The sequence below is a fragment of the Trifolium pratense genome, linkage group LG3, assembly GCF_020283565.1.
Source record: "Trifolium pratense cultivar HEN17-A07 linkage group LG3, ARS_RC_1.1, whole genome shotgun sequence".
In the NCBI taxonomy this organism is placed as follows: Eukaryota; Viridiplantae; Streptophyta; class Magnoliopsida; order Fabales; family Fabaceae; genus Trifolium; species Trifolium pratense.
The window spans coordinates 38,612,764-38,633,953 of record NC_060061.1 but is presented as its reverse complement, the minus strand read 5'-3'; the positions used below and the strand labels follow the sequence as shown (position 1 = coordinate 38,633,953).

At 32.0% G+C, this 21,190-nt stretch overlaps 1 protein-coding gene and 1 non-coding gene across 4 annotated transcripts; both read right to left on the bottom strand.

Moving 5' to 3' along the window:
* Window positions 1–1,478: 1,478 nt before the first annotated feature.
* On the bottom strand, window positions 1,479–1,551 carry TRNAF-GAA. The gene has a single exon. It is a non-coding gene; the product is annotated as a tRNA-Phe (tRNA).
* Window positions 1,552–5,512: 3,961 nt separating this feature from the next.
* On the bottom strand, window positions 5,513–10,675 carry LOC123913529 (probable serine/threonine-protein kinase At1g54610). Of its 3 annotated transcripts, XM_045964300.1 has the most exons (10): window positions 9,925–10,237; window positions 9,102–9,575; window positions 8,475–8,759; window positions 7,830–8,147; window positions 7,377–7,604; window positions 7,155–7,255; window positions 6,940–7,054; window positions 6,276–6,731; window positions 5,981–6,104; window positions 5,513–5,737 (listed from the first exon to the last, which is right to left on the bottom strand). In XM_045964300.1, exons 2-10 carry the CDS (start codon window positions 9,501–9,503, stop codon window positions 5,655–5,657), a joined length of 2,112 nt encoding a protein of 703 aa, XP_045820256.1. In that variant the 5' UTR covers window positions 9,504–9,575; window positions 9,925–10,237; the 3' UTR covers window positions 5,513–5,654. The 3 variants fall into 3 exon arrangements, with proteins under 3 accessions (XP_045820256.1, XP_045820255.1, XP_045820257.1); XM_045964299.1 differs by having other exon boundaries at window positions 9,102–10,237; XM_045964301.1 differs by lacking the exons at window positions 5,513–5,737; window positions 9,925–10,237 and adding an exon at window positions 10,393–10,675 and having other exon boundaries at window positions 5,770–6,104.
* Window positions 10,676–21,190: the final 10,515 nt, after the last annotated feature.

Below are 21,190 nucleotides of genomic sequence, written 5' to 3'. Positions count from 1 at the left end.
GTACGACACTTTGAAGTTGTGACTCGAAGGCAGAATTTTAGGGGGGGCAAAATCCAAAAAATTATAAAACAGGGGGGTAAAAGTCCGCGTTTTAAAACAGAGGAGGTAAAATTCCGATTTAATCAAAACAGGAGGGTAAAACTGCATTTAAGCCAAAAAAGAATTATCATTTATATAATGGATAGATTTGAGTTTGAGCAGTGTCACCTTGAAAATGAAATATATGGTATTAATTAAGCTATAGCGGTGTTCCTAAACAAACTGCAGGTTATAATATAGATAAAGTATTCATCAATAATTAGAAGTACTGTGTAATGATATCATCATCCAGCATATAAAAATATAGGACAAATTAATCCATGATAAATTCAAATTAATTAGAAAATAATGCTGCTGATTAATTAAGTAGCACTAGCAAACAAATACTCCCTCTATTCCTTTTTATTTGTCGTTTTAGAATGAAAAAAGTTGTTTCAAATTATTTGTTATTTTGATAATTTAAGGTTATATTTTGTAGATTATACTCATTGTCACTTACTCTTATTTTTTCGATAAAACTAATCAATGCTATATATTTTAAAACACAAAAGTCTTTTTTTTAAAAAAAAAATTGGTACATAAACATATTAATTTATTTTTTTTACATAATATATTAAATTTATTGGAAAGATAAAGTGTGTGAAAAAATAGGTATTTATTAGCGGATTAAAATTATGGTATAATATGAAGATAAGATGCAAAAATACAGTTTTTTAATTTGTTGTTACTATTCTAAAATGACAAATAAAAAGGAACGGAACGAGTACAATTTTATGCATAGTAATGTAATTTATTATGAGTTATATAGTGATTATGTAATTGCTTAGACCCTCAATTTTATACAATATTAATATACAACTTGCTGCATATATATGCATCCACATTATCATGTATGTAGGGTAATTAATTTATGGTATTTTACTATTTGGTCAGGATGATCACTTAAAGACTAATGTTATAGGCTTTTGCCCACTTTTTTTTTTTTTTTTGGTTACAGGCTTTTGCCCACTTTATAATAATAATAAAATAAAAAAAAAAACTAATGTTATAAGATGAGAGGCTTATGCATGTTAGACAAAGCCTAAATGCAGATATTACCTTCAGTTTTTCATAATCTGTTTCAATTTCAGCTTTATCAAGATCACATATTTTTGTTAGTGAAAACTGATAAATTAATATAAAAATTTTATTTATTTGCATAAGCTAATATGCTAAAAAAATAAGCAAGTTCCAAATGGGCCCTTGATACTATTATTTTATAATTGAAAAAAAAAAAATCTTAACACAATTGAGATATTCAGCTTAAGTGGTACATGGAGTAATTGGAGTGTGCATACTGCATAATTTATTAACAATTACTCTAAAGTGGAGGCCGAATAGACTAAATACAACAGAGTCCGTCCAGTAGTAACGTGAAATAAATAAAGGAAAAATTAAAATGCGGTGAGCATGGATCGAACACACAACCTTCAGATCTTCAGTCTAACGCTCTCCCAACTGAGCTATCCCCGCAACTTGTAATATATTTCACCCGTAAGCTACATATAACGTTCTCAACAACTTCATAAACAAAACAATGTAAATAAAATTACTAAAATTGCTACCACTGGTGCCTTGTGTTATAATGATTATAATCATTTGATTTGATTGCTTATAATGATTTGTTATATCTTCTGTGATTTGATTTTTTTAAATCTTCATCTATAATTGAAGGCATCAAGCTGAATTTAATTATAAGTATCAAGAAATTAAATAAAAATAACATTACTCTTTTGTTTTGAACCATCCAAAGAACCAATTCTAAATCATTCAAATTTTCATCAACCAAATATAAATTTAAAGCTATCTTTAAACTTCAAGGATCGAACACGTAAGCCACCGAACTGATAAGTATGAAAAGAAAAATTATTATAAAAGACACTATGCACAACTAACTAGTACTAGTATAACATTTAGTCAAAAAAAAAAAAAAACTAGCATAACATAATGCACCACACCTTATGGGACAACTCACAATCAAAGAGAATAAATAGATGTGGTACTGTTTCGAGCAATCTGTAGCCAAGACCATAACTATTGAGCATCCAGAGTCGGAATACCCCGCATATAAAGGTTGTTTTTAACTATTTTAAAAATATATATTATTAATCATTTTCTCATTTTACTTTTTATCAAATATGTGTGTAGTGTCTAAATAGAGGAATAAAATCCTTACCACCACCCAAGACTTTCTCTATCTCCCCATATTTATGAGTTAAAACTTGTCTCCAAAACCTTATACCCCCTGTTTCACACCATCCATAGGATGTCTAGCTACTTTATATTGTGATTAATTGATTATGCTTTATTGCCAATAAAAATACAAGTTTGTTTGTTGTAACAAAATCAATAGTTATAAATGTTACTGCTTTTTTTTACGTACTCAAAAATCAATTCCAGCTTTAAATCACATTGACACCAATAAGTTCTTGTCCGCTTAGATTCCGTATAAAATGAACCAACCAGTAAAAAAATTGGTCCATCATGGACCAGTTTTTTCTTCACCCTTAGATTACATCATCCACTAAAATTTATCATGGTCCATCCACACACTAAATTTAACTCTTCAACTCTTTCTCATTCATTTCACTTTTTCTCTGCTGCATTCTCCAAATCCCCAAAGTCCAACACTACAATCTTATCCTTGTTATGGTTCATTATTTTTTGTTAAATTTCATTCATATTGCAAAGATAAAGGGATAGAACCAAAATCATTTATTTAAAGAAGAAAAAATGAAGTGAGAAAGAGGGGAACAAGTAAGATGAGATTTGAGATTCAGACAGATACAAGCATGGAACAATCTGTTTAAAAAATGAGCATAGAACAATTGGATTGGATTTTCATTCATAGAAAATAAAATATGACCGATGAACTAATTTGATTCCAAATATTTTACTGTGATTCTATTCTCTTTTTTTAGTTTTATTTTATACATTGAATATTCATAAACTTTATTATCTTGTGAAAGTTAATTTTCTCTTCTCTTTTTATAGAAAAAATAAAATCTTTTTGAAATTCCTTTTATTATTTCATTGAATGATGTTTGGTAGTTTAGTTTTCCATAGCACCACACAAGGGAGATGGATTAAGTGAATTTGGTTTTGGTGCAGTCAAGCTGCAGTTATGATCTGTTATTCGTCTGATCAAAATCAGACAGCTTAGAATTTACTACAACCCTGATTTTTTTTAAATATAATAATTTTTGATACTAAAATATTAACTGTCTGATTTTGATCAGACGATCATGATCTAACTGACTGCATGCAGTCATGGGTGCTGACTGCACCCAATCCAGGTCCGGTGGGAGACCATGATAGGTCTCTCATCGGTGCGCCACATGTTATGCGGATTGGATTGAAGTGGTACATGATATTATGGTGTACTGTCAGTATTATATCATTATTTATTTTTTTTGGAAAAAATGTTTCGATTTTTCCGGAAAAAAAATCGATTTTTTTTGGGAAAAAAAGTTCCAGATTTTTGGGGAAAAAAATTTTGATTTCAGGTAAAAACAGTTCCGAAGTTTTTTCTAAAAAAAAAAGTCTCCGTTCTTTATTCGGAAAAAAAGTTTCGGATATTTTTCAGAAAAAAAGTTTTCGATCTTTTTTCTGGAAAAAGTTCCGATTTTTTTCAGAAAAAAGTTCCCGATTTTTTGGGGAAAATAGTTTCGAAATGTTCACTTAAAAAATATTGCGATACAAAAAAGAGTGAAAAAATAAAAAATATTTAAAACTTTTTTCCGAATAAAATATCGGAACTTTTTCTGGAAAAAAACTGGAATTTTTTTTCCGATCCGAAACTTTTTTCCCGAAAAAAGAACGGAAACTTTTTAGTTCAGACAATAAAAAATAAAAAATAATATAATACTGACAGTACATCATAATATTATGTACCGCTTCAATCCAGTTCACAGAACATGTGGTGCATCGGTGAGTAGGGGTGCTCGCGGTTCGGTTTGGATCGATTTTGAGACAAAAACTTATCCGATTCAAAAATAATTTTATTTGCGGTTTGGTTCGGTTTTGGATGACAAATAAAAAATATATGATCCAATCCGATCCAATATTATGCGGTTTAATTTGGATCGGTTTTTGGATATCCAAATTATAAATTGTAATTTTTTTTAATAAATATAAATATTATAAAAAACACTACAAAATAATAGTTTGACATTTTTGACAAAAATAAATATTAAGTTTGATGTAAAATATAATATATAATATATTAAAAATTAATATTTTAGAATGACAAATACCAATTATATTCGAAACATATAAAAAGTAAAAAAAATAGATTAAATTAAACTAACATATAGGATTATCAAAATTTAAAATAGATTAAATTAAACTAACATTTAGTATTAACAAAATTTAAAATGAAAAAAAAGGTTAATGCAATATATATATATTTATACTAAAAAGATAAATAAATATTAAAATATATGTATGCGGTTTGGTTCGGTTTGGATCGGTTTTAAGAAATCAATCCGAAATCCGATCCGATCCAGCGATTTTCACAAAAGAACATCCAAACACATCCAAAAAAATTCGGTTTTTTGCGGTTTCCGGTTTTTTTGGATTGGTTTTCGGTTTTTATTTGGATTGGTTTGGATTTGAGCACCCCTATCGGTGAGAGACCTATCATCATCTCCCACCCTAGAATCTGCCGAAGATGAAAGAGAAAAACAAAAGAAAACATTATCTAATGCAGAGAGTACATCACAAAATCAATGAATCTATTTAATCCAATGATTCTAACCATTTCCATTATGGACAGAAACATGTTTTGGTCCATACTATACGGACCCGCTTACTTATACATGAGTTTTACAAATATGTTCTTTCTTAATGTCATCAAAACTTCAAAATAGTAAACTTAAATTTGAAGACATGTATATTAAGGACGGGGATCAACTTTTTCCCATTACCGCAAATACTATTTCCGAAACTATATTTTCGCGTTTTTCAGCTTGCTCCTTTAAGTTTTTCTTTTTCTAAATTGGTCCTTTTATATTATGTTTTTATTGTTTGTTTAATCACATTTAAGTTATGTATAATTATGCTTGTGATCCTTTAAGTTTGATTATTTTTTTTTGGCTTACTATCATGAAGTGATAGGGTCCAATCCCAACCGCGCAATCAAGTTGACTGTCAAAGCTATACTTTACCAGTGGACGAGAATAATGATATTGATTATGTGAATAGACCATTGTTACAAAAAATTTAGATATTGTACTTGTGCATTGATGGTTGTAAACCAAAATTCAAGAAATGTAGATTGTTCGTAGAATTTGATGGATGTTTTTTGAATAATCACTATGAGGTCATATTCTTGTAGCAGTGCCGAAAGACTCAAATGACTAGATGCTTTCAATTGCACCAGTCGTTGTCGAAGCTGAACAGAAGACTAACGGTGGTGGAATGTAAACGTAAATGGTTTATTTGGAACGAACGACAAAAACTTAAAGAATCGATTTGAAAAAATGGTCAAACTTAAAAACCGCAAACATAATTTTTCTTAGCTTAAATGAAGAAAAATACTGCTTATTTCTAATGGTGAACAAATAATCTGCAGCTTAAACCAGAAAGATGCCACTTGTTATATTAGGCTGACCATCTTTCTGGAAATAGCAATGGCTTTGAGTTCGGTTTATAGAGCCTGCAATTTATGATTAAAACATGAATTGTACGTAAGAGAAAGATGAATTTGTTGTTATAGAGCCTGCAATTTACATGATATATATATATATATATGTTATAGTGTAAGAGTGAATCCACTCTCACCCTTCTCTCTCAAGTGTTGAGAGATAAATAAATGTTATCGTAAAAATAACGTATACAGCTGACCAAATAGAAATATTTATGTATTCTGACTACTTTCTTTGTGTGCGTACTTTCTCACCTCTTGCTCGTCTTGAAAACTCTTGGATCTTACGATCGTGGTCTTTGAGCATCTGATCCATATTGTTTGAAGCCAGTAACGGACCAGACATGTATATCTTGTTTCCGCTGGATCCATGTCCATCCTGAAATACAGCCCAACATAGTTATTGAGTTATTCAGCAAAGATAAAGACACGCGTGGTTAGTTGCTCGTGTAACACGAGAGCATCTGAATCCTTATACATGCAAGGGAAGGCTTTTACTACCGAACATTTGGAATTTGTAAGGAAAAACAATAAATAAGTAATAACTAACCGGAGTTGATTTTTCGGTTGGGACTCTTCTATTTACAATTTGACTGTGATCAACAATTCGTTTCTTATCCCGCCTTCTTCTTGACTCGGATCCATTAGCCGCCTCTACGGATTTTCTTACTTCAATTGGTTTTCTGTGGAGAAAGGGAACTGGTTTTGGCTCCTGATCTTCGGACAACAAAGTCCTAGATGCTACAAGCCCGGATAGTTTTGCTAGGTTCACTCTGTTTGAAACAGGTGGCCCATTATCAACTTCCTTCACGCCTCTGGGCCAGCCAGAACCAGGAACCAATGGGCCTGAATGTGAAGGCCTCCTATAAAAGTGGCCAGATATATTATTTTCTGTTTCTCTAACATCTGATTGTCTGTGTGGGAAACCTTCAGTCCCGGACACGTGTTCTCTATGAGGATACGACAATTCGTTTCGGTTCTTTGAGATGGAATGATGTTTGACTTGCTGCTCCAGACAACAGTAAGATAAAGTGAGAGGGAAATAGATAAAAATTAATTCAGTAGAAAGAACGCAAGTGAAAATACTAAAAAAGCACTAGAATACTTCAAACTTAATATATATGGACTCGTAGATGTAATGTCGGAAGATTACTAAAAGTTTATGTATAAAATAAGCAATCGTTACTCTTCCTTGTGATTGAAGAAAATATTACCTGTATTGATGCGCCCAAGTCAGCGTTGTCTTTTGTTGAGACAACGGCCCTAGGTCCTTTTTCTTGTCTAACCGCTGAGCCAACTTTTTGCTCCCTCTCTCCAACAGCTCCTTGCCTAAGATTATTAAAAAAAATTATGCATATCAGTTATCTTATAGAAATAGGCTTTATATCATTGTTTTTTCCTCAATTTAGAATCAACCTAAATCAGGTACCTTCTGGTTGCTTCATCACGCATTTTAGCGTCAATCTCCTTGCTAGGAGGATATTTTGGTAAACTTGATGGATCACAAGGCAAAGGTTCTGATGTGAAGAACTGTCAAAGAAATGGGGACAAGTTCAAAATGTAGAATCACAATATCACATGCCTCTCAGTAGTTTTGATTAATCTCAATCAGATTATATAGTTACTTGTTTGGTGCCATAAACCAGCATACCTCACTTTTCAGAGCAGCAGCTGCTGTCCCTCGTTGTGACGGATCTACAGAAAGTAGGGTCTCTATAAGCTTAAGAGCAGTTGATGAATAATCCTTAAACGTATCCGCAACACATCGCCTATAATGGTGTGGAGGCTTGAATACTGTCGAATGTGGCAACCGCAACTTACCCCAATAGTCTTCAGACGGTGAGCCGCAAAGTTTAAAAATCCGATGCAACTGCTCAACCTACAAGGAACTAAAATCAATTTTTAGGTACCTCACACATTTATTAATATACAAAGCTAGTATTATTCTCAGTTTACAAAACTGTGAGGGACATATATAAGGTCGGCTTAGTAGGTAGCATCGACATTTCAGTTTAAATGTATAGGCATCTCAACGTGTCCGTGTCTGTGTGAATGCTTCATATTGGTTTGAAAGTGATGGAAAGTAGATTCCTAAAGATCATACCTCAGTTTTTCCAGGCAAAATGGGCCGGCCTGTATATAGTTCCCCCAGTATACAACCAGTGCTCCATAAATCCACTGCAACCCCATAATGATTGGCTCCAAGTAAAAGTTCAGGTGGTCTGTACCACAGAGTTACTACACGGCTAGTCAATGGAATATTGTGATGGGAGTCAAAAACATTTGCCAAACCAAAATCGGCAATCTTTAAAACACCATTATTGTCGATGAGAAGATTTGAACCCTTTATGTCGCGGTGGAGGACACCATGACTATGACAATGATCCAATCCACTAAGAAGTTGATGCATGTAGCACTTCAGCTGTCACAGAAAGAAAAAAATGTTTTAGGAGTTTTCTTATAAAAATGGAGTAGAAAACATGTATGATTACTTATCAAATTTCAAATAAGGACAATGTGTGGTATAATTACACGTGGCATTTCCGATAAAGACTACTTAGGTCATTTCTCCGGTCAATGTGAGACATCAACACATCGATAATAGGCTCAGATGCCATCTTAGAGTAGCGGCTGAACCTAACTCAACCCCAAAAATTAGCTTAAAGGTGAAAATTGTCCAAGCCGTACAAAGACTAATTTGACCATATCACAAGTTCTCAACAGAGAGAATCCAAAGAATCATTCCTACCTGTGGTTCAGAGAATTTGATATTCGGATTTGATACAAGTCCTGTTAGGTCATGTTCCATATACTCAAAAACAAGGTACAAGCTGCGAGATGTTTCTGATGTTATCAAGCCCTCCAATTTGATTATGTTTGGATGGTCGAGCCTACGCAGAATATGTATTTCCCTTGCCATAAACTTGACACTCTCAGGATCAAGATTATCAAACCGCACCTTCTTCAATGCAACAATCTTTTGATTAGTCACGTCACGTGCCTTATAAACAGTACTGTAAGTTCCTTGCCCGATCTGCATAACAGAATGCCACCAAATTATTCATATAAATCAATGGACTACTATCAATCTACCATCCATGATAAAGAACATCAAAGAATATAACCTCATCCCTTCACCAATTGAAGAAGTTTAACTCACAAAAACAAAACAAAATTACGCCATCCTAATTAGCATTCTCTCTTTTTCACTTTTTACACAAAACCTCGACACCTAGTTTCTATACTCTACATAATCAAATTAAACATTATTGATCCATTTCTTTCATTATTGAGTTTTAACCATATACCAGTACTAAAGTAAGAGTTATATGCGTCTGATTATATTGTATACACAAATAGAGCAAACAAATCTTACTTTATGTAACCTCTCAAAAGTATCTGCACTTCGCGGTATCCATCCTCTGATAGCATCACCAGCAACAGAAGAAAGCCACCCCGGCCAACCAGCTGCAACTTGTTCACCTTCTATAGCCTTTGGAACCTTTCCAAGACCAGGACGATCAATAACAGTAAATTCAGTCTTCTCAATTTTCTTCTTCCTACCATTTTTATCATCATACAAGTGCACCGAACCATTGGATTTCTTTTCATTCAATGAAGCTTTCACTTTCACATCACTTCCACCCTCAACTCTCTTCGAAGAATTCAACCTCAAAACATTCAACTCTGAAGTTCTTGTGCTAATTGATTGCAATTTCTTTGATATACTTTCATTGTTGTCTTCTACAGCTGAACTCTTGGAACATATACAACCCATTTTGCAGCAGCAAAAGATATAATAACACTTCAACTATGTAATATATAGTAATATTACAATTACAATACCATCCTTCAAAAACAACAAAATTTCTTTCAACAACCTCACCAAAACTCATGAACAAAGTCACACTAAATAGAACTACAACTACCACTTTTTTAACAATATTCCAAAAGCAAAGATTGAAACTTTTCAACCATGAATCAAATATTTGAAGATTCCAAACTGACCCAATTGAATTCTGAAGCAGTAAACTTAGAATCAAACATGAAAGTCAGATCCCAATACAAAAAGGAAACATTTTTCCAAGGAAGAAAATAAAGGGCATGAAATTAAGGTTGTTGTGGGGTGAATATGAAAACACTTATATAAAACATGGCATTAAATTAAAAAAAAAAAAAAAAAATACTACTTAGAAGACCTTTGAATTGGAATTAAGAGGAAAGAGAAAAGTGTGATGGAAAATTCAACGCGTATTCAGACACAAAAAAGAACATTATCATCAACCAAACAACAACCTTAGTCGGCTTATGCCGGCTTAGGCTTAGTCAAAGGACACCACTCTCTCTCTCTCTCTCTAGTGCATGATGATGATGATGATTTTGTAGTGTGAGTTTCTCTCTCTATGTTTTTGTTCTACCACGTTGTTTGTTCTGTCAAACAACGATTGGTGTTGGTTTTGTGTTCAAAGCTTCAAAGCTGGTCGTTGAAGTTCTGTTTCGAAGAGTACAAAGGCTAAACATCTCTGGTAAGTTATATTTTTTTTTTACCGTCATTATCCGACTCATCAGATAGTTGCTCAAGAACTAAAATAATTAACGAAATAGACAATAGTGAATTTTTTTACAATTTTAATATATTCAACAACTTAGAGTATCAGAGTTCAAACCTCAATTGCAAAGTCTTTGATAAGATAGATATCCTCACGGGATTACTTTTTCTTCTTTTAATCGATCACCAAGTGACAAAGTAATGGACAATTAATATGCTATCTTAAGTTTGATTAAAAATTAAAGTACTATTTTTTTTCTTTGTTTGTTGAATTGGGAAACAAAGGATTCTGTGTCTACGAAAACACAATTTGGCATAAAATGAAATTTGGCATATACTAATCCTGCCATAATATGAAATCAATTTTGCGCCTATTACATGAAATGTTTGACAGTAAATTATGTATGAGAAGAAGTTGCTAACAACGGTCTTAATTTCCATTTATAAACCATTATTAACTAACCTAAAAAAAGGGACATTGATTATTGTTCTATATAAGGAAGAATTATTCTAAAAAGTTGAACATTAATTTGGCATATCCTAATCATTATACTATAAGGAAGAATTAATTTTAATATGTTGATTATTCAACTAATCTAAAAAGAGAATTTTGTTTGTAATAGTGAGATTCTCACTATTATAAATAAATTTTTCTATTTTATTTTAAATTTGTCAAAAATTGATTTATTTATTAATTGTGAAAAGAAAATTTTAATCAATTGAGTTAAACGGTATTCCTACCAATTGAGTTATAATAGGTATATAATTCAATTTTTATCATGATCAAATATGCTAATCATCTTCTCTAACCAAATATGTCATATATATATATATATATATATATATATATATATATATATATATAATAACAGGTCACTTCTATAAATACTGATAAGATAACAACACAAAAACGGTAAGAAAGCAAATAAGATAAAATAAAAAGTACAAGAATAGTGTACCGTTATTATTCCCGAGTTTTCTTCTCTGCCAATTATTTCTCCCTTTTTCTGAATTTTTTTTTGGTCGAGCCCTTTTTCTGAATTTCTTATGCCCTTATTTTTATTTGAGTAATAAATTAGGATTTTATTGTTTCGTGAGCTTAGTTCAGCTGGCATAAACATTATATGAGTTATTTGATTTTCTAAAAATCGACCATTATTTTTTATCATGCGTTTTTTGTTACTCTATTCATCATAATTTTTATTTATGTTGTAAACAAAAATAAGTAAATTTTTAAAGGTTTGCCCCCGTGCTTGGCACGGGTATCATACTAGTATATGCAGGGCCGAGATTTGAACCCCGGTCATTCCACTTATACACCTTAAAAGTGGAATTTCTAGCCGCTAGACCACCTAAAAAAATTATGATTTTATTGAATCAATGAAATTGATTTTTTTATTAATCTTTCTATTCTTGTAAGAAAATTAAATATTTCTATAATTAAATCAACCAAATCAATTTACCGGTTTCTTTCAAAACAAAAAAATCATTGACTATTGTAAAAAAAAATGATTGTGGCACAAGAAACAAACCAACTCATTAAAAACAAATATTCATTTATTATTATTATTATTATTATTATTATTGTAATATATATTTTTACTAATAAAAGTAAATAAATTATGATTAACATAAGAGAAAGGTTAAATAGTGTCTGGTGCAATGGTTAAGGAAACAAAAATAATAATTTAATTTTGAAAAGGAATATTTTTTACTTAAAAGTTTTTTTTATTTCCATATTTGTTTCTTCATGGGGCAATGTTTAGCGATATATTCAAAATAGTTACTTTTTTCTATTATTATTTCTATAATAATACATACTTGAGAATAGGGTTAAGGATCGGTCATTTTGGTCAATTTCGGGTCGAAAATCATCAAATCGTTAAAAATTGTAACCCCTTAAATTGGACCCAATTTTGTATGTCTACATCTTCGATTTATTCGGGTGTCAGGTATGTGGGTGATGGTTATAACGGGTCGGTTGTTACAGGTTAGATCGAAACCTTGTTGCTACATCCAAAACTTCATTGATCCATAAATTCATATTCTTCAAGTAGTTCAAGTAGATGAGTTACTTTGTTTCAAATTTGTTGATCTAGTGGCAATAATAGATAAAGTAGATGAGCGAAGTATTTTTCGCAACTCCTTTATCAACATATTACAAGTTTAAAATTGTAAAATAGTATAACATTTCTCTCGTCTATCGAAGATGAATAAAAGTAGCAAAACGAAGAGTATGAGATTAAGTACAATTTGTACGACGTGCGAGAAAATAAGTACGAGGTAAAAAAAAATCTCAATAGATACTATATTAGAAAGAAAAAAATGATTTTGGATGGGACATGAGCCCACAGCCCATGAATAGATCCGCCGCATATAATATAAGTAGTATCTAGTATCTGTTGAGATTTTCTTTTGATATTCTACTCGCATGTATTCATGATATTAAAAGTAAATTGTACTTAATTTTTTTCTCTCTCCTCTTTTCTAAATATATAATAATCATTGAAAATTATTTTTATATCTTCTTATAAAATTTATTTTAAAAAAAAACTAGAAATGTTATGAAATATAAGTAATAGTAATAATATATAAGTATAGAGGAGAAAAGAAGAGAAGAGAGAAAGAATAGAGATTGTATTATTCTCATCAAGGTGTATCTTTACATGACAATACAAGTCCTATTTATAGGACAATATAATGGGTCAGTGGAATGGGTCAATGCTTAATGGACATCCACCAAATTATTCATAACATTCCCCCTTGGATGTCTATCGAGGATATGCCTCGTTAAAACCTTACTAGAGAAAACCCATTGGGAAAAAATCCTAGTGAAGGAAAAAGAGTACATCATCCTTTGTGTGTGAACTGCCTCATTAAAAACCTTACCAAGAAAAACCCAGTGGGACAAAACCATGGTTAAGGGAAAAAGAGTGCAGAACATATTTATATCTCCCCCTCATAAAGACAATTATATATGAGACGAAGAAAATCAAATAATCTTATGTAGTTGTAGTAGTTGCTCAAAAGTTTTACTTGAAGCTGACTTTGTAGAAAGACATGTCTTATCTTCTTTATCATATAATCTTCTCCAAATATGTAGTTTGTGCGACATTATCTTCACGTTGAATCGTTGCAAGAACCCTTTAGAAGAAAACTCACAAATTCTTGTATCTGATGAATCACACACTTCAACCAAATCACATTCTTGATTTATCTTCTATACTGCTCAACTTTCCTCGTCATTTTGTTTCATGATATTGTTATTGTTGTTTGTTTCATAAATCTCCATGAGTAATTGTACTTCTTCATGTGAACATATATTTTGTTTGTGATCTATACCTTTACGAGGATTAAACAAATTACCTGCATATCTAAAATAACAAAATATATACTTGATGATATATTGACAACAAATAATAGGTCCATAATGTATTTGACCCCAATTGAACTAAAATGTGGTACTTCATGACCAATTAGTTCTTCATCATTTACTTGAACTCTAAAATATTCTTCAAATACTTATTTTGTAAGAAATGACAATATTTCAAGCTCTTAAGGAGTCTCTTGATGATATTTTTATCATCAACATAGATATAAAAAAAATTCATTGCCAAATATTTTCTTCAAATGAACAAATTGTCATTTTCATATTTCTCACTTGGAAATATTCAAGCATATATATTGCTCGAGTATATAAGGAGACTTATTCATGTTTATTAAGTCACATTTCTAATAGTTTGATATATGTGTCTCACGAAAATTAAATCCTTTTAGGATTTTCATATAATTATCAAGTGAGATGATTTTCATGTAATCATCATTATTAAGTGAGCCATTCAAATACATATACTAAACTTAATCAATTATAAAAAAGTTCTGAATTCACTTCAGGTGAATACGCCTCTTGAAAATTAATGATAGACGTTTATCATTATTCTTTAATAATGAGTCAAACTTTAAATATTTGTATATTTTATTTTCGCGCGAAAACGAATTTGTAATAATTATTTTCATCTTCAAGTGTATGGACTGTTGGTCCAACAACCTTTTGCTTTGCAAAGCTGGTTTAATATTGTATCAATCACGTCTATCTATTTAGTCAATAATTTCATTATCTATAATCTGTAATAGACTTTGATCTATGATCCTCATTGTCATTTATCACATATATATAGCGCTTTACTATGTGCAAAAAATATTGTCAATGTTGACTTCATCTCGGTTCCATCATATTTTATCCATGACATAATTTATTGAGATCTCTTTATTTTCATATCTTTCAGGTACCTGATAAGTTCTTCTGGAACTCAGAAAATCAATTATTCATATCCTCACTTGGTCATCTTTCTTTTTAGCTCATTTTCTTATTTAAGGATTTTCATCTTTGGAACTGATTCGCTTACCACGCTTCAGGGTGGTTAAATTTCATTTGCTTGCCCATCAAGGACATCCATTTTGATTGGAGCATTAACAGCTGTTTATTAATTTCATAGACTATGCAAATGAATTATCTTTAGAACTTTTGGTTCATACTAATTTGTAAGAGGATCAAAATGAGATAAAAATAATAATAATTTATTTAAAGTGATTCAATTGAACTTCTGGTTCACAATTTCAACTGCTTATTCTCTCCCCCTAATATTGGGAAAACTAATTAATCACTTGAGAAGCAGCCTTTTGGGCTATAAATAATTCTCCAATTTTTTGGCTCAAGAATATATAATAGATGGAGATTCATATCAAATACATTTTTCCAATATTCTTTAAGATTTGTTTAAATGCATTATATTGGAGCAATTGTACATACACAACACATCCAAAAATGCTGATATGGGAATCATGTTTATAAACCAAAGTTCCAATTGTAAATTAGGGGAGAACTTATAATAACTTGTTGGCTTGATGCGAATCAATATCTCACGTACATGCTTGAATGTTCCCAAAATATAAATTAGAAGTTATGATCTCATAAGTATCAGTCATGTGATTACTTTAGACGTCTAAAGAATGGATCTTCTAGTCCATTTTTGTATGATCATATTCTATTCGATATCGATTTCAATTGACATACGATACTTATCAAATATTTTCTAAGAATTCATAAAATGAGATCTTAGCAAAACTATTTGAGAAAACAAACTCACAAACTTCTGGTTGTGAGTAAACATGTGTGTGACCAATTTAGTTTATGCATCAATTCAAGTCACAAAATATCTAAATGGTCAAAAATCTCAAGTTATCAATTTCTTTTGGGAATTAGTAATCGATAAAAATTATTAGAATGAAGGAACTTCGGGCCCTTCAATATATATTTATAGTATTTTTTTTCGCATCATAATAAATCCGAAATGACCCAACCGGTATTGCCAACAATAAATTTAATATGATTTGTAAACTTCTGGTTTACAATAATTTGTGCTTCAATTGCATTATTATATATAAAAGTGTAGTATAAACTTCTGGTTTATAACTTTTTCATTACACTTAATTTATCCAAAATCTCTTCATTTCTTGTTTCCATATTGATATTCATATATGAATGACAAGAAGATTATGAAGGTGTGAAAACACAAGAAGGGGGGGGGGGGGGGGGTTGAATTGTGTTTTAGCCAAGTTAAAACTTTTTCAAAGTTCTCAACTTAACTACAACAGCAGAGGATAAGTAACACAATAAAACGAGATAAGGAAGAGAGAGATCACACAAACAATTTATACTGGTTCCTCTCACAAAACGAGAGTAGTCCAGTCCCCTTGCACTTCCAAGGGATTTCACTATAATCACACAAGATTACAAATGCTCAAGCACACAAGCAAGAGACTTCACAACAATGCTCAAGCACACAAGCTTAAGACTTCTCACTTAAGCACACAAGCTTAAGACTTCTCAAATAACAGAGATAATAAAGTAGTTGAAAGAATACAACTGCTCTTAAGAGAACCTTAATGAGCAAATACAATGAATACAAAGTATTTGGACTAAGAGTTAAAAACACTAGTTCAGAGGTTCAGAGCTTGTATTCGTAAATCAGAGTTTGTTCGAGCGCGTGTAAGATTGTTAATTACTTTGCAACTTGATTCTTCTAGTATATATAGGACTGAGAAAGAGTCGTTGCAAAGATGACCGTTGATGAAGATATCCTTTGTCTTCAAGCAACTTGTCTGATGCAGTTTGGTCGTTTCCAAAATAGAGTAAGAGTTTCAGACACTTTGACCATGTGCAGAGAAGACTTTCCTTATTCAGCTAATAAGTCTGATATCCCACGTTCTCAAGAGTGGACAGACAAAAAGAGATTAGCTGTTCTGATCAAGGTTGAAGGGTCCTTTTCTTCATTGGTAGGAGAGTTGACCTTCAAATGAGAATCTTCACAGACTTCAAGAAGATCTTCAGAGTTTGATGAAGCTCAGACTTTAAGAAGTTCTGATGACTTCATCTTCTGATGCTTGTAACTACTGAGGACCATTATCTTCTGAAACCTTGTGAACTTCTGAATACTCGTCTTCTGAGCTTTCTTCAGAGCTTATCTGAAGCTAAGTTCTGCACACTTAAAATAAATTGTCCTTCCAATTGTATATTAATACTTTGTTATCATCAAAACCTTAATAGATTTAGGGGCAAACATTTTTAAATCAATTTTGTTCCAACAATCTCCCCCTTTTTGATGATGACAAACATAAGTATTAATTGACAATTGTTGTTAAATTAACTTATCATGTTTCTCTTAGGTTTATGAGGTTTGCAAGCTCCCCCTAAGATTGATACTCCATAAAGCCTAAGCTTTAAGTTTTATCCATGATATTTTAATTTAGTATAAGATTTAAGTAGTTTAGAATAAAAACAAATTTCATGTTTTTCTTCAGAGCGAGAGGTTTGCAAGCTCTCCCCCTAAGTCTCATAAGATTAAGTTAAAATTGCACTTTTAACTTGTCCTTACTTATGAAATTTATTTTCAGTTTTAAAATACTTAGTCTCCGCATTAAAATAAGTATTTGCAAAAACAACTTTAATAACACAACAAACAATAGCGTGGTTTCAGCTTTTTGAACCTTATCAACTTATCAATTAATGCGTAACTACTCCCCCTTTTGTCATTATCAAAAAACAAAAAAGTTAGAAAACCAAGACAGTCAAAGATAGAAATTGGTTGTTACAAAGGTGAATTTATTTCAAAACAAAAAAAAACAAAGCGCCAAGAACGCTATAAATAGTGAACAAGTTAGACAAACATTCTTCACAACAAAACTCAAACAATATTCAGAGAAAGAAAATCAAGAAGAATGAAGAGGTTTAGTGCTCGGATCGCTGAGTTTCGCAGAAAGAAAGATGAAGAACGAGAAAGAGAAGAGAAAGATAAAGAAGACAATAAGAAGCCACAAGAAGCTGAAATCATCATCATCTCGTCAGACTCTGAGTCTGAGGAAGATGAAATTGATGCTGACTATGCTGAATTCTTGGCTGGGTATGTTCCTGAAGAGGAACAAGAAGAAGAAGAAGAAGAGCAGAACCTAGATCCTATAGAGATATCATCAGATGATGCTGAGGAGAAATCTGAGATTTCTTCTGAGTACTATCCATCTGACTAGGATTAGGTCGTCTTTTTTTCTTTTGCCAATGTATTCAAGCATATGCAGTTATTAATAAAAAAAAATTTCTTTAAAATTTTCTTGTTCTTGTGTTTCTGTCTATTAAGAAGGTGTAACAAACAACAAACAAAATTATGAAAAGATAATAAAATCAAAGCATAAACACACAATAAAGACAAAAACATAATAAACAAAACCAAGATTAAAATCAAACAAGTTAAAACCAAATGTTCAGAAGTTGAGAAAGAAAACAAACAAAAATAACTTAAACAACATATAATAAGTGCTTAGAATCCTAGGGTTTCTTGAGGAGGGCTATGATGATGTCGAATTTATCATTGAGAGTGTCCACCTTAGAATCTAGCGTGTCCACCTTGGATTCCAAATTCTGATGATCAGCCCTTTGTTGCTCAATAGCTTCTTGTAAAACCCGTAGTTGATCTGCATCCACTGGAGCCTGTGCTATACCAGAGGAAGATTCACCAGCCTCAAGCATAAGAACATCTTCCTGATGCAAAGATGCAGCTTCTTGAGCAATCTCCTCAGTGACTTGAGCAAGTCGTTCAGATTCAGTCCTCTGAGCTTCTAAACTCTTAAACAGCTTTGAATCCACCCAGCAATTCTTAAACACATTCAGAAGCACCTCATCAGCAGTTGTTGAGACAAAATCCTATTTTGATGTAACAACCCTTAATTAAATTTTAATTTGATTCTGATCATTTTGTGATCTAACAAGTGCTCTTGAGTGATTTAATTTAAGAACAGATGCAATGGATTAAATTAACCTTGTTTCACTCATAAGAAAAGAAACAAGCACGTTTTAGACAAATCTGCCTCAGAGAATGATCTCAGATTGGTCTCCAGACTTTGAAGGTGTGAAAACACAAGAGGGGGGGGGGGGTTGAATTGTGTTATAGCTAAGTTAAAACTTTTTCAAAGTTCTTAACTTAACTACGTTAGCAGCGGATAAGTAACACAAATAATAACAAGATATAGAGAGAGAGAAAGCACACAAGCAAATTATACTGGTTCCTCTCACAAAACGAGAGTAGTCCAGTCCCCTTGCACTTCCAAGGGAGTTCACTATAATCACACAAGATTACAAATGCTCAAGCACACAAGCAAGAGACTTCACATCAATGCTCAAGCACACAAGCTTAAGACTTCTCACTTAAGCACACAAGCTTAAGTTTCCTCAAGTACAAGAGATAGTAAATAGTTGAAAGAATACAACTGCTCTTAAGAGAACCTTAAAGAGCAAATACAATGAGTACAAAGTATTTGGACTAAGAGTGCAACAACACTAGTTCAGAGGTTCAGAGCTTGTATTCACAGTTCAGAGTTTGAGCGCAGTATAATCCTTGATGTCAATTCTAATTATTAAATACAACTGATCCTTCTAGTATATATATACAGCTAGAAAAGAGTCGTTGCAGAAAAATGACCGTTGAAGTAGATAACCTTTTGTCTTCAAGCAACTTGTCTTGATGTAGTTTGGTTGTTTCTAAAACTGAGTAAGAGTTTCAGACACTTTGACCATGTGCAGAGAAGACTTTCCTTATTCAGCTAACAAGTCTGATGTCCCACGTTCTCAAGAGTGGACAGACAAAAAGAGAGTAGCTGTTCTGATCAAGCTTGAAAGGTCCTTTTCTTCATTGGTAGAAGAGTTGACTTGCAAAAGAGAATCTTCACAGACTTCAAGAAGATCTTCAGAGTTTGATGAAGCTAAGACCTTAAGAAGTTCTGACGTCTTCATCATCTGAAGGTTGTAACTTCTGAAGTTTAACATCTTCTGAGCGCTTGTAAACTTCTGAATATATATCTTCTGAGCTTCACTCAGAGCTTATCTGAAGCTAATATCTGCACACTTAAATTAAATTTTTAGTCCTTCCAATTGTTTATTAATACTTTGTTATCATCAAAACCTTAATAGATTTAGGGGCAAACATTTTTAAATCAATTTTGTTCCAACAATCTCCCCCTTTTTGATGATGACAAACATAAGTATTAATTGACAATTGTTGTTAAATTAACTTATCATGTGTCTCTTAGGTTTATGAGGTTTGCAAGCTCCCCCTAAGATTGATACTCCATAAAGCCTAAACTTTAAGTTTTATCCATGATATTTTAATTTAGTATAAGATTTAAGTAGTTTAGAGTAAAACAAATTTCATATCTTTCTTCAGAGTGAGAGGTTTGCAAGCTCTCCCCCTGAGTCTCATAAGACTAAGTTAAAATTGCACTTTTAACTTATCCTTACTTATGAAATTTAATTTTAGTTTTAAATTACTTAATCTCCGCATTGAAATACGTAAAACAAATAAAAGATAACTTTTAATAACTTAACAAACAAAAGTGGTTTAAGCCTTTATCAACTTTCAATTAATGCGTAACTACTCCCCCTTTTGTCATTATCAAAAAGTAAAAAAAAAAAATTTAGATAACCAAGACAGTCAAAGAAGGAAATTGGTGTTGGTGTAAGCCCTAGAGGCCAATTATTTATAATTGCATGATACTTGTATTGGATAATTTACTTATTAAATAAAGGCTTTTCTTTATTATGTTTATGTGTTAAATAATAGAGTCCCTAGAATAGTAAGTTCATTGAATGGAACGTTAAGTGTGACTTAATCGTGAGAATCCATTACACATGAGAACACTATTCTTAAAACATCCGTAGTCGAGCTTTAATGTGAATTGGGATAACATCAAAACGTAGAGACTATTATGTTGGTAGACTGATGATCACATCTCACGGATCATAGATAAAGAGTTATCAAGTCTTCACATAGATATAAATATTAAGAGTAATATTTATATCGGATTGACCCACCATGAGAATACTACATAGTATGTTATGAAATGTCATAAGATATTCTCATAGTGATAAGTGGTGTATTCCACCCTTCGACCTGAAACCACTATGTTCCCTAGGTGTAGGAGTGTAGTACTTTGTCGCCATTCAAAGTTATCCGTAACAGGATGACTATAAGGTTGGTTGATGGGTATTCCACGAATCATGCTGAGGGACATGAGTGACCTAGATGGAATTTACCCCTCCTACATAACGGGAGATATGTCTATGGGCCCAATATTGAACTTAACAAGGGTGACGTACTATGCCTTGTGTTCAATATAGACATAAGGGTAAAAGGGTAATTATACACACGAGTTTTATCACGAAAGGTTTGTCAGATCACGTGACATTCTTGTGACTTGGGTAGCAGTGATGTGTTGCTAGATACCGCTCACTGTTTATAATATTGAGATTAATATTATTGCCAACGTCATAGGAACCTACAGGGTCACACACATAAGGACAGTTAATGACG